The sequence below is a fragment of the Hyposmocoma kahamanoa genome, unplaced genomic scaffold, assembly GCF_003589595.1.
Source record: "Hyposmocoma kahamanoa isolate Upper Pololo Valley unplaced genomic scaffold, ASM358959v1 64, whole genome shotgun sequence".
Classification (NCBI taxonomy): domain Eukaryota; kingdom Metazoa; phylum Arthropoda; class Insecta; order Lepidoptera; family Cosmopterigidae; genus Hyposmocoma; species Hyposmocoma kahamanoa.
Window position 1 is genome coordinate 5,306,202 of NW_020653852.1, and position 14,407 is coordinate 5,320,608.

Sequence of the window (14,407 nt, forward strand, 5' to 3'; positions counted from 1 at the left end):
ATTCCGTTTTTTTTTTAATATCTACTTCTTATATTTTTACAATGCACTCGGGAGTCGTAACTCATAGAGGTAAATAGAGGTGCACACTTTATTGCATCATTGTAGTCTCCCAGTGTAATAAATCGCACAAGTGGCATGGCGGTGGGTGATTTATTCGCGTTGGTGATCCACTGTGATGTGCTCAAGTCGCTCAGCAGCCAATGAGCGGTTATTATTGCTGGTACCGCTAGTTTGAGTGGTACTGGTGGTTTGAGAATTGAAGGTTTAAATTGTAAGGTATCGGAGGAAGGGAATTTTAGTACCAGCAAAGTTCCATGTGAAAGAGTTCGTTCGGGGAAGTACAGCCATGGTATCTATTTTGGTCGTCAAGCGGTAATGTGAGCATTACTGCGTTCCGGTTAAGAATGGTGTGGGTGCTGGAAAAATTATAGGCACTTGGGACTTTTCAACAGACGTCTCAGGGTGACGGGCGCGGTGGCAGTGCCCCTCAGGCCTTTGCTATTTGAGAGCTCTCATGCCAAAAAAGTTTTGACGTTGGCTCCGCCCAAATTTGTGAAACAAGTATATGCCTGAAGTTCGCGTGACATGCGACAGGAGATGTTGAATTTTGCACATTAAAAGTACCAAATTCGTTTTAGCGGAATAACTCTAAAACTAAAGGGATTAAAAAAAATCCGTAGTGACAGTTCTCGATCATGCATAAATATAATTAATTATCTAATTTTTGTCCTAATAACCTGTAGCATTTCGAGGATGAATCGAAAAAATGTGAAAATTAGAGGTCATTTCGTGATTTTTATCTATCGAGGAAACTTTATTGTTTTTCTGATTAAGGTCTATGCTTGAATATATCGTGTACTTACTCATACAATATTTTATTTTTAACTTTATACCCCTCTAAAATGAAATCGAAGATTAGGAATTTTTCCTCTGCTCCCTCTTAAAGCTTTGAGCGACACTGCAACTGTTATGCACAGGCGTGTCGCTTACTACCAGGCGCACGACTTGCTCGTCCTGTCATTTGGTATCATAAAAAGGGAGTCTTTCAAAGTTAAACTCTTGTTTAGGTACTACAGAGAAAACTCTTTTCAATTATTACATATAACAAAGTACATTACATATAGTCATGATTGCGAACTAGAATAAAACAAACAAAAAACAAACCGAAATATATGTGTCAGAGTCGCAGCTAGGGGAAGGCCGTTTGTTGCCCAGTCTCGATGGAAAAGGGGCATGCATTATATGTATGTATGTAAGTAAACAAAAAACTAAAGACATTCATCCTTATTGCTTAACTAATCCCTTCTGCACAACCACATATCAACTCATCCGTGCAATACTGCTTATTCTCAGATCGACCATTGATCGATTTTATATTTCCGAAACGAAATAATACATCGAATTATGAAAACACCTATAGCTAAGCCTTATTTTGAGTAAGGAGATTATGTATCTATTTTCGTTGTATAATCACATCGGACTCTGTTCTTCGGATGAGTCGATATGTTTAACAAAATTAAAATGTACATATATTTATATATATATATAAGGTTTGTCTTAATTCAACTAACTGCTGATTTATCTACGTAAATACATTAATAATCCATAAATTTGTTGGTGAAATTGACAAGGACTATAATTACATTCATTGAACCTGCACTCTTTGGTCCAATTGTGAATGCTGGAGCGCACTGCTTGAAAAGCAGTATCAATGCCGGAAGTAGTTGTACAATGTCGCAGATGTTTAGTAGAAATAGTGTCAGCCCTAATACACTTGTGATACCCTGATTTTAAACGTCTTCTCGTCAAATGAATGCTTGACATGAATGTAAATATTAAAACTTATTTTTTGCACCTTTGACGACGAAAAACACCTAAGACACCCATGTTAACTTCGACTCTTACCATTTTAAAGTAAAAATAATTAATAGTTGCAATTTCTGTAAATAATAAAACAATAATCTGTTGTTCTAGTGTCACCAACGCGCGCGACAAACGGCGGCAGCGTTCACGCGTCTCCCGCGCGTGAATTGTCGCGTGACACGCCTGACTATCAGTACGGGCGCTTCGACGCAAGCGCACTGCACATCGCGCATGCGCTCAAACAAACCGAGCTACAAAAAGCATACCACAGACCGAGGGAGAAACCTATTGACTGTTATTTGGTAAGTATTGTTTTTTATCCTTAGAGTGATGCCACACGGGTGCCGCCGGTGCGTTGCGTCGTCGCATTGCTATTATTACAGTGCATCAAGTATAACACGAACAATGCGGTGTCGCAATGTAACTCCACTTACTTCCGCACCGCAGGACTCCCCGCTTCGTCTCCTGGCCCTTAGTTCGATACGCACGCGTTCCGTTACCGCTCGCCGTTTCAACGCACCATGTAATTCTAATTTATATGTAATACAACGCTGCGGCACCGCTCAGACGTCGCAACGCCGCGGCCGGCGCCAACGCACCGTGTGACATCACTCTTAGACCACCTACCTTTGATCTACGATTTAACCTACGTCAAAAACACACAATTTATATTCCCCAGAAGCAAGAGAGATTTGTGTTGTAAATACCACCAAAATTTTAATTTCTTTTTAATTGGTCACCCAGTATACATACTTTCTATTTACAATGAAACATTGTTAGATAATGATGTTGTATAGTTACGTATAAACTGCAATACAAAGATTATGACGACATAAAAGACCTGTTATGTCACTTGTCACCTGCTAGGTTCCACCGTCGCTTGCCTTTATGAGTTTTTTAACACTTTCCATCATCGGACTACACGTAGCTGCTTTTCTACCCCTACATTGTAGATATTCCAAGGATTCACACGAGGCGTTACGCTTCCACGTTCATATGACGAACGCCTATGGAGAGGTATTTCCTGAATGATATAACTTGGACCTTTACAAGGCGAGAGTGAATAGGTATTATTTAGGTGTGCATTCTTCATCGTCGACCTCATCGTCACTTTCCATCAAGTGAGATTGAGGTGAAATGGGCACTTATTTTTAACCGACTTCAAAAAGGAGGTTTTTGCGAACCGATTTCTAAAGGTGACAAATTAGAGGGTGAATCCGATTTTTTTGAATTTCACCCACTTTCCTTTGACGTAGACTTTGATCATTCCTTCCCTGGTCTCTTCATATGTAAATCCAATGAAAATAAAACACATCGAAAATGAATAAGCGAATTTTATCGGTTTTTTTATAAAAAAAATATTATTTATAAAAAAGAGCGCAATATTTCAACGACCCACACGACTATTGGTTTGACTTCTCGGTTCATATTTAACTTATAGATCAAGAGTAGTTAAAATGTTGAAAACGTTGTAATTATCTACCAAGTATCTCAACTAGTCCGGTAGTTACACAACCTCCATGCTTCCCACAACCTACTTCTACGTCCAATAGGAGACTGTTGCATTCACCGTTCACAGAATGGTCCATTGACTTATCAATTCCTTTTTTGCCATATACGTGTAATGGTAAGCGCGTTATGGATTGCTATCAATGGTAATGTCCGTCAATGTTTACTTGAAATTGAGACCGGTGGTTTAATATAGGCCTTGCGGTAACGTTGAGGTTGTAAAGTAGAATTTTCTTTGATCTTGCAATTTTATTGACTTAGATTTGCGTGAGACAATGCCGTTCGTTATAAGTTACATACTTTTACTTCGTATTAAAATTTTATGTTCAATAATCGGTTTTCAAATTGTTTTTCGAAATATATTTCGAAGTTCAATTTAAGATTTTTTTTTTTAATACAAAGTGACGGGACGCACAAGTCTTGCGCCTGCACACGGCGCCTTATCCTGCTAGCCCTACAGACTTGCGCGAGACAGACACAAAGCGCGAGATACTGCTATATATAGCTCATAGATACTCGTGCTTTATCGTTCTTCCACCAGTCCCGCCCTGTCATGCTAGCTCTGCAGGATAGAGATGGGATGGAAACCATTTGAGGTTTGGTCATGTAGAAAGAATGAATGCTGGTAGATTGACAGCACAAATTTATAGAGCGAATGTAAATGGAAGCGCGGGGAGTCAAAAGTCAAATATTCATTTATTCCATAGATAAAATTTTTACGCTAGAAAACGTCATTTTTAAGGTACTGCTAGTTCACTACGCTGACCTCCCTGAGAAGAACGAGTAAGAAACTCTAGGGATTGCTCTTTTCAAGTAAAGTTAAATGCTATAGAATACATTTTGAATCGTATTTGTGTCGAATCTAGACTCATGTTGTCTTTCCATACAGCTTTATCTAACACGTAGTCTACAATTTTGTAATATGACTTTTGAATGAATGAATGAATGCTCCGGTATCTTATTGTATAAACGTATACAGTTCCTCATAAAAGAATCGTTTACCTTAGTTAAACGAAAACGTGGTACCATGAGTTTGGACTTAGTTCTAATATAGAGGTAGTATATATCTCCTACTGGGGATGTCAGGATACCAATAAAAAAAGATAGTGATGGAAGTGGTGGAAGCAATTGAGATTTTTTTTTATAATATCAAGTGACGGGACGAACAAGTGGTGCGCCTGATGGCAAGCTTCATGCCTGTTCATAACAATTGCAGTGCCATTCAAGAGCTTTAAATCGCATGGATCTTAGGAACACCGCTACTGCTCCTGTCACCCTGAGACATAAGTTGACTAGTCTCATTATGTGCCTGTAATTTCACCAGCACCTTCCAAACCGAAACGCAGTAATGTTTACATTACTGCTTGGCGGCAGAAATAGGTAAGGTGGCAGTAACTCCGCGGACGAACTCTTTCACAAGGTGCTCTACTGCTACTAAATGGTTGTCAATATTTTTGCGTTTTAGGCATTGACTTACAAATAAATGGACGACGGGTCTAATACAAAAAACACGAAAAAAATGTCCCAAGTCAACCTATTTAAACGTAGTGACATGTAAAGGAATATGAAAAAGCTAAAACGTTGAATTTAAATTGTAATGTCATCGCAGTACTGTCTAATTTTGCTTGCTTCGCTGTCAGTCGAACAAACGAAGACTCAAGCGTGAATGACGCTCTGTATACGATTTTAACGCCCTATAAGTTCGGACACTTTTTAGCGCGGACCCGACGTCCATATAATTGTAAGTCAATGGTTTTAGGGCTCTAAATGACTGCAACTGCCATAGATGTGACCTTACCAAAAATATCTCAAATGGCTGGTTGATTTCGCATAACAGTGAAATTGTCGTATATATATACGGAATAATAATACATTTTGGAAAAATTATATAGTAAAAATGAGAATACATTGATTAGTATATATAAAAATGTTCACAATAGAATAAAACACAAACTTACCTCGAAATATTACAAGAAAAACCGCTGTATTCAATATGTACTTTACATAATATACTAATGATTTTTTTCTTTATATCAACTGAACTAAATAGAACGCTTATAGTTTTGTTATACATTTTCCAAATGGCTTTGATATCGTTTGTAAAAACATAATTGTGAAATAAAGCCAGTGTGCCTGACCCGCGCAATAAAACCGATACAGTACGGGAAAAAAATTATTCGAGCTGAGGTAGTATCGCTTAATGATTAAATCTAAATAGGTACAAGCAAAATTAAACTACGGCTCAGAGGATGCTACATCTCCTGGTTTCGCGCCATGTTTAACGACGTCTGTTGATTCCAAAGCTAGATTTCTTCTCAATTTAGATTTGATCCAAGTTAACAGGCTTTGCGTGCATACCGTTAAAAGTGTACACTGCTGGTCACGGGTTTTCTCTAAGGAGAAAGCCTACACACGTTTTCCAAGGGTTGGACTGGAACTTTTTCGACACACAGGTTTCATCACGATATTTTTCTTCATCGTACTAAATGCTTAAGCTTGTGTGGTTATGTTGTATGCTTGCAAATATTGTTTCGTGACCTTTCTTAGGGCCTTAATTAAAAATCAGTGCTGGGAACGCATTTTGAGAACTGCAAAGCAAGAGTGACCCAGTTCAAGAAATCACTTAGTCCATTTTTTAGTTTCTGGATATTGCACATTCGTTTTATTTTTTGTCTTTGAAGCGACTTTAACTTATTTTTTAAAATTTTATTTTTTTAAACATGACATAGATAAATACTTGTTAGAGATAAAACGATGAGAATAAACCATAGCAAATGTATCAGCAAATGGTGGTGATTGTGCTTAAAGTCCCTTAATGGACTTAGAGATTTCTTGAATTGGGGCATTCAGCGCATCCGGCCCAGTCTAGGCCCAATGCGCAATGGGAACTTCACACTCAGCATTAAATTATTTCATGATGAATTGTAATTTCCATTGCGCATTGGGCCCGCTTGGAAATTACAGCCCAAACCCTCTCATTGTATGAGAAGGCCTGTGCCGAACGGTTACCATACTGTAGTAGTGCTATTATTGTTATTAATAGTATACACTAACTATTTACTTTATTATTTATTATTATTTATTACTATTATTATTTACTGTATTTTCGTCAGCCTATCGGCTGGTGTGAACCACAATTAAGTACCGAATCAAGTAAATAAGAGCCTATTTCGTCCTCTCCTATCAGCATGAACTTTCTGATAATGTGGCATGTATTTCAAATTACAACTTTGTGCAAGGTAATGTAGAGGCTTTTTTTATAACTTAATAATTTGAGGCTATGGGGAATACGATTAGGAATAACGCCTGTTGTGGAAAGAACAATTTGGGATAACATGTACCTTTTGTTGTCGCCAAATTCTTATTATTAAACACATAATGTTGGGCAATCATACGTTTAAGCCGCATTTATACCATAAAAGGGTTGAAAGGGTTGTAACCCTAACTAGCCGTGAACAGGTTCACGGCAATGAAATGGGAAACTTCCGGTCTACAAAATTTACTAAAGAAGTAAAGTTTAAAGAAAGGCCCTAAATGGGCCGAGTAACTGAATTACAGATTTAGGTACACGAAGGCTGTAGATTTATAAATTATTACACGTGATTTAGATTATTAAATGATTACAAACGTAGTAATGAACCAGAATTAGCGATTATTCGCGATGGAATTTGGAACAGCTCCGACTGTTGTGGCGGTCGAGTTGAGATTGACCGTGGTACGAAAACAAAATGAGATAGTGAGGGAAGATGGAACAATTCAAATTTAAAATTTAAATACATGTAAAATAAAAAATGATAGGATACAAGCGGAGAGAGGCGATACAAAGAGGTGAGATGACGGTGTAAGGAGATCACACCGTCACAGGGTGTCATTTTGTTAAAGGTTTTTATCACAAATTTCTGATTGCATGTGTTATTTGTTTAAATCATTTAGTCACACAATCTTACAACAATCTATGCAAGAGATCTTTACAAATACGGAAAAGGAAACGCTACGCACCAAATCGACTTACCTCAACACTTATTGACTTAGATACCGCTGATAATAACAAATTCTAGTACACCATCACCAGCTTGCTTACTACAGCTGGTTTGTGCTCAACGTAATGAACAAAACATTGGTTCTGAATTTCTCGAACAGCAATAATAAACTGGCGCTGTGCACCTAATGATAGGTTCCGCAGTTGTACACAATTTGCACCATGCCGCACGCGATCAGTTCCAGTCGAAGAGATAGGAATGCGAGCCAGATCGGATGATAGTACACGCCTTCGTTTTATCAAACTATAGGGGTCTTATGAAAACAGTATAGAAAAAAAAGGAAAACCTTTGCGTGTATGTGGGGAAAGTTGAACAAGTTTCTTTCAATTTTCTCGGACGACCTATCTGGCCCAACGGTTTGTACTGTGAATCTGGATGAGGAGAATAATTGAGTGAATTCCTATTTAAGTTAAATCCAGTTAAGTCTTATTTTATTCTGTTTATCATAACAAATTTTTGTTACAAGAAATAGAAGTAAACGTTAAACCTTTTCTGGAAAACTAAGTAAACGTCTCGATTTCGTCGTCGTTCAGCTATTGACCGCTAGATGGCAGTGCATTGAATGAAATTTTAATATAAAATTAAAATGTCGTAACTTGCAATAATAGGTAATGAACTTACAACAATATGCCAACTGAGTAAAGTTTAAATTATATTATATAACAGTCCAGAATTTGTTATTTCTTTTTAAATTAGAAACAACGTCCAATCATTTCATCATCACGTCCAAGATTTCATAGTGTTTATAATTATGATTTTCTGCACACGGCACTTAAGGCAGTAGTCCAGACTTTCGTCATTGAAAAGAGAAACCAATACTGCCATACAAGATGTGTCTTGTATGGTACCTGAACCTTTTTGAAAATTTGTTGCATAATCTAACATTATATTGATATAGCGGAGTTATATGTTATTTACTTCACAATTCATGCCAAATTTTTTTCATAATGTACTTGTTACAAGATTGCATAAGTAAAAATATAAGTAACACCAAGCGGCAGTAGTTTCTCATGTTATAATTAAGTTACACACCGTGATAATGACGTAATCATTTTAAAATGTCTCAAATCACAGAATTGCAGCCATAATGAGTTTAATGCTTAGGAAAAGTTTCTTCAATTTACATAACAATTCGGCTTTATTGGGCAAGAACCCTATATTTATAATTTCGCAATATTGCCTTCTAATAACCGTGACAGTGTAATCCGTCATGATTACATCTTTCAGATTCTTAGTAATCGGAAGTATCGTGACCTCGAAATTTTAATTCGAGCTTATAAATTTCGAGTTAATAATCTTTGTGAGTTTCTTCTCACGAAACTATAAAAAATATTACTTGATCGGACTGTTTTTCATAGCCGTCATTTTCCTTATACACGTTTAAAATTCCTGTGAAGAATAATGCCTTTCGAGTTGACTGTAAGATTGGTCGGGAGATATCGTTCGAAGTGATTATGACATCATTTTACAATTCATGAGGTTTAAATCTATAGTCAAACAAAAACTTTTTATACTAAAGGTTTATTATACAGCTTTTGCATACTTGAATGACAATAATCCGTGGAGTAACCCGTTTAGCGATAAATAGTTCGCACCGCACTTGGAAGAATGGAATAAGTGGAGTTACGTCAAAAATGTTTATTAATCCATTAGATACAGAAAAATATAATCCACATCCTCTCGCATTCTTGTAAATCTATCGACTAATATTGTCGATAGAGTTACAAGAATTGGAGAGGATGTGGGAGATAAATATAACCTACATCCTCTCCAATCTTTGTTAATCTAGATAGATTAGTAGATACTAATATCGTCGACAGAATTATGTGTAGCAATCGTGGAAACCTAAAAACTCGATATATTATTAATCAAACGATTTCTTTCTTTCATCTAAGCGAGTGAAAGTTTAGGAAATGAAACTATTTTTTTTTCAGATCTAAATCACGTTTATTTATTTTTTTCAAACAAACCAACGTCTACGTCCCTTTACAGGTCCCATGGCTGACTTAAAATCTGTAAAGGGCCCGAAACGCTGAAAAAAACAAATATACGCGATATAGATCCAAAAAAGTTTCATTTCCTACATGCAACTATCGTGAAGACCTAAAAAGTTTATTTACGTTTTCTAAGTAATTAAAGTTCACCATTTTCAGTATTCTTTACATTTAGATATTTCTCGGCTAAAGTAGTTTTACCGTAACATTTGAGTAAAAAAATGTGTAAAATACTTATTTGAAATTGATGTCAAGTAGGTCTGTGTACGGTGTTTGCCTCGGCTTAGTTCAATGAGCCTACGTACTGGCCTTGCGCACACGCTTAGGGTTGACATATGATACGCTTCATAAGGTCATCTTGATAACAACTACCTTGTAGATCCTTAGCTTTGTCTTTGGCTCTCTTAGCTTTATCTCTTGTAGCTTTGTACTGCGTTTACTCAGAGTGTTAATGTTGTCTAAAGTCGATTGAGGTATATTACACATAAATTAGATATTTCTCTCATAATCATCAACCCTAAATACGTCACTGGTGAGCACGAATCTGCTCTAAGTAGAGGCTATTACTTTTAGCTTTCTGCTGCGTCTGGCCAACGACGCTGCTGTACCTGTCGCAACTACATTATACCATGAAGTCTGAAGAGATAGTGGAGTATATCATATTAAAAGCCAACCCTGATAGCCGAGCGGTTGGAGTCCCGCCACAACGTAAACTTTAATTCGTTTGTGGTGAGAGCGCCGACCGAACATCTGTCGGCCTTCATGAGGAAGAGTTTTGGCCGAAGGGTGTTATATATCGACGATCCCGCGTCCGGTTACCTGTCACCAGATTGTGCCACACGTCGCCGATAAGTGCAGTAGAGCTCCTTGTGAAAGAGTTCGTCCAGAGAAGTACTGCCACCTTACCTATTTCTGCCGCCAAGCAGTAATGTGAACATTACTGCGTTCCGGTTTCGAAGGGTAAGGGTGCTGGTGAAATTACAGGCACATGGGATTTGTCAACTTATGTCTCGGGGTGTCGGGCGCAGTGGCAGTGCCGCTCAGATCTCTGTGATTTAAAGCTCTGAGTGATACTGCAACTGTTAGGGACAGGCGTGACGCTTACCACCAGGCACACGACTTGTTCGTCCCGTCACTTAGTATTATAAAAAAAGAATAAAAAATAAAAAGTGCAATTAGTGTAAATTTATTTAGTGTATTATATTGTACGTATGTTAGTCCTTAAGGTATATATTACATGTGTCCTGTGGCCTGAAGTAAATGTAATATTAGCTGTATTCCGCCACGCTGGCGCAAGCGGGTTGGGAATTTCACACGTTTCCCAAGAGTTCTGGGGTTTTAGTGTAAATTTTCAAATATGTAAACTTAACTATCGCGTTTGCGTTATAAATAAAATTAAAATCTAAACAAAAATCTTAACGCAAACGCTGTAGTTAAATTTATACGATTACAAATTCACACTCAGCCCTCTGAACCTCTTTTTTATGATATCAAGCGCCGACGGGACGAACAAGTCGTGCGCCTGGTGGTAAGCGACACGCCTATCTATAACTACTGACTACTGACCACGAGCTTTAAATCGCCAAGATGTAAGGGGCATTGCCACTGCGCTCGTCACTCTGAAACAAGTCCCAAAACCGCAACGCAGCAATGCTCAAATTATTGCTTGGCGACAGAAATAGGTAAGAGGGCAGTACTACCCTGGACGAACTCTTCCACAAGGAGCCCTACTGCTAGTAAAACTCCCGGGAGTCACCACGTCCATTAACACGGAATCGCGTTAAGCCGATCAGAAAAACCCTTATAACCTTGCAATAAGGCTCAATTTACATTGCGTCGTATTGGAATATGGTAGCGGAATTTCCGAGGCAGCGTGAAAATTCTCCGAAAGACGTGCTACCTGTTTTTTTTTTGTTCGTATCTAGTTTGTACGTTACACAAATGACATAAAACTCATTATGCTACGGTTACAATAAGTTGCTACTTGTTGCATGGACATGAACCTTTTTCTGATCGGCCCAGCGCCGGTTTTACGAGTGGCGGCGATAAGTAATCTCGTTTGACTTTTTTCAATTTAAAAATAATACAGGCTACTAACGTGACGCATTCGTTATCGTTATTTATTCTTATTCAGAATTAGTGACACTCTTTTGTTTGTTACGTTTCGCTTTGAATGAACCAAATAGCGGAAAACAAAAACAAAGTGTTTACAAATGAGCAACATTTTTTTTTCAACAGAGCAATGTTCCTTTCTAACGAGTATAACAAACGCATTTCCTATTTCTATGTACATTTCATACCGAAAAAAGTAGCCATTGTCGTCTTTTATTTCGTACTTAGATTACCTACTTTTCGCCGCCACTCGAAAAAAAAAGTGTACGACGCACACAGCAGCCTCCAAAGGGTCAATGTCGCTCGCAGTGTAAACGAAGTACACAGGCTATATTGCTTCCCAACATCATTTACAATTAATAATAATAATAAGTTTGTTTATTTTCTCACCACAATATAGCAATCATATACATTAACATATCAAGTATAATACATAAAAACAATAATTACACTTTGGGAGACTGGTGCCTAAACCAGACGTAAGGTCTGTATTTCAGGTCACCAGGACTCCATCCCTTGGAAAATATTTGCAACTTGGAATTATGTAGGTACTCGTACATTGACAATTGTTATAACTAACTTATCTATATTTATTAAAGTTTACATAGGAAAAAATAAAAATTAAAAATATTGTTTATGCACTGTTACTTTGGTTAGTAATTGTTTGCATATCTCTGTGTAAGTGTGTGTGTGTGTGTGTGTGTGTGTGTGTGTGTGTGTGTGTATAAATAAATACATGTATGTAGGTGAGTGATTGTTGTGCATGTAATTATGTAACGGGATGCGAGTGTGCGAGGACGTTGGAAGAGTTATTTATGGTGTGCTGGCATGGCGATCTTTATGGATTGCACAATTTGCACTCGAATTTCCGATCACAGGAGAAAATATAAATAACTATTCTATTTTGACCGTGTGCCTACCAGAGGGCGCCAGGGTATTGATTGCACCCGGGTGCTGCATGGACTAACACCGGCGCTGGATACATTCTCCTCTATCCGTCGTTGTATGTCTACCTTTTCGTTTTCAAAGAGTCTTTGGGATCTTCAGATATATTTAGGATCATTAAAGTGATTCAAGAAAACATTCCGTTTGATACCTAATATGAGTCCTGCAACCAGCGACCCTTTCTTCAAAATTCGCCAACGCTAAATTCTTACGTACACTCCGTTCACCGGTCTTACAGCATTTTGCAAACATTTAATAGCCATATCCTTCTCTTTCCCACTTTATTACGTTAATGATCGTTGAAAAGAGATAGATATATGTAATCCGGAAGACTTGACGTTATCGTAAAGGAAGACAGACAATGGAAAACTGAGCCAATGTTGTATAACCGTCGTGGTTCTCTGTACTTTGATGATGATCTTATCTATTCATGTCATTGCGTTCACTTTTGAAATTAATAGAAGGGCCTCCCTTTGTGTTTGTCATGTTTTTTTTTTATTTTCTTTCTCAGTGTTCTGGAAAATCTGCTTCTTTATATGATTTCACTTAGTTCTCAGTTTTTATAATTGTTAATATAAATATCAAAAAACGTTAGTTTGCTAATTACAATGTAATGAGTAAGCCTACTTAAGTATATAAGCAGTCTTATGTAATCGTAAGAAGTGTAAGACACTCAAACGGTTTTCTCATCTACCGACACTCGCTTTACAATATTTAAATTTATAATTGAGACTATCAGCGCAACAGTGGTGTACCTAACCCATTCTTCAATATTACTTTGAATGATCTAAAAGTACATAATTATTTTATATTTAAATGCTATTTTCACTGTACCTATATTTTTTTGTATGAATTATAGCAATTGAGATAACACGATTTGAAAGCTCAAAAAGAAATCTGATAATGTTATTGCGAATAATGTGGTTATTTTTATTTATAGGTACATAATGACATTATGTACCTATAAATAAAAATAACGGTAAGCTAGAAGACGTCGGTTATAAATAATATTTATTAATCGATTTATAAACGAGAATATAAACTTATTTGTTTCAATTATTAATACAAAGATCGAACACTCAGAAAAAATTCCTTCGATCCGGCCGGATTCGAACCGACGTCTTCTAGCTTACCGTGCCAGACGCTATATCAACTAAGCCACGGAACGAACCAGCGGACTTCACGAATTTTTCTATGTGCTTGCGTCGTGTCTTTGTATTTGGCTTTTCAACGACTTTTTAGTCGTAGCACCATCTATGAAAAATTTATGAAAAATTTGTCACCCAGCTTTTACCTTACCTTACCTTTACAGCTACCAGTTCTGGCGAGAGATGTCGCTATTCGCTGTATTTTATATTTTTATGGAATTGATAATCAATTATTATTTGTGAAATTTTATTATTATTAGTTTGTCATTTTTTCATTCAAGAATTTTTTGAAGTTTCAAATCGAGTTTTCTAAATTCCACTACTTTGTGTTACGACACTATTTGGTTTCATGTACGATGTTCCTATGCATAATGCACATTTCCACATGTACAAATTCATGTATTCTGTAGAGATATTCAGCAGGTACTAAGTATGCCAAGAATACCTTATTTACTTGCCAAGCAACTTGACTAGGATGCTAGTGCATCTAAATTAAGCAATTAAACCTACATATCATTTCAATGTTGATAAACAATCATTCAATCGGAAACATCACAAGCTAAGTATTGACAATTTAATATTTCTGATAAAGCGTGGTCGACGGTTGAAATACCTGTGGCATATGTATTTAAATTACTTTGATTTAATCTGTTACGATTTTCACACATTATTTGATTTTTAGTTCGGGACTTAATCATCTATAAAATATATTATTTTAATTACCTCGACGTTACGGACGTCTTGAAGTCATTATCAACTTCATGCAGTCGAGGTCTCGGATAACGACTTCACGCAT

General features: G+C 37.0%; 1 protein-coding gene across 2 annotated transcripts in view; it reads left to right on the top strand.

The window, feature by feature from the left end:
* Nucleotides 1-14,407, top strand: part of LOC113230620 (hillarin) — a 120,819-nt gene that overhangs the window by 53,002 nt on the left and 53,410 nt on the right. For both annotated transcript variants that reach the window (XM_026464615.1, XM_026464616.1), the window contains one exon: nucleotides 1,975-2,165. In XM_026464615.1, the coding sequence (XP_026320400.1) occupies nucleotides 1,975-2,165 (191 nt within the window). The remainder of the gene's footprint in view (nucleotides 1-1,974; nucleotides 2,166-14,407) is intronic.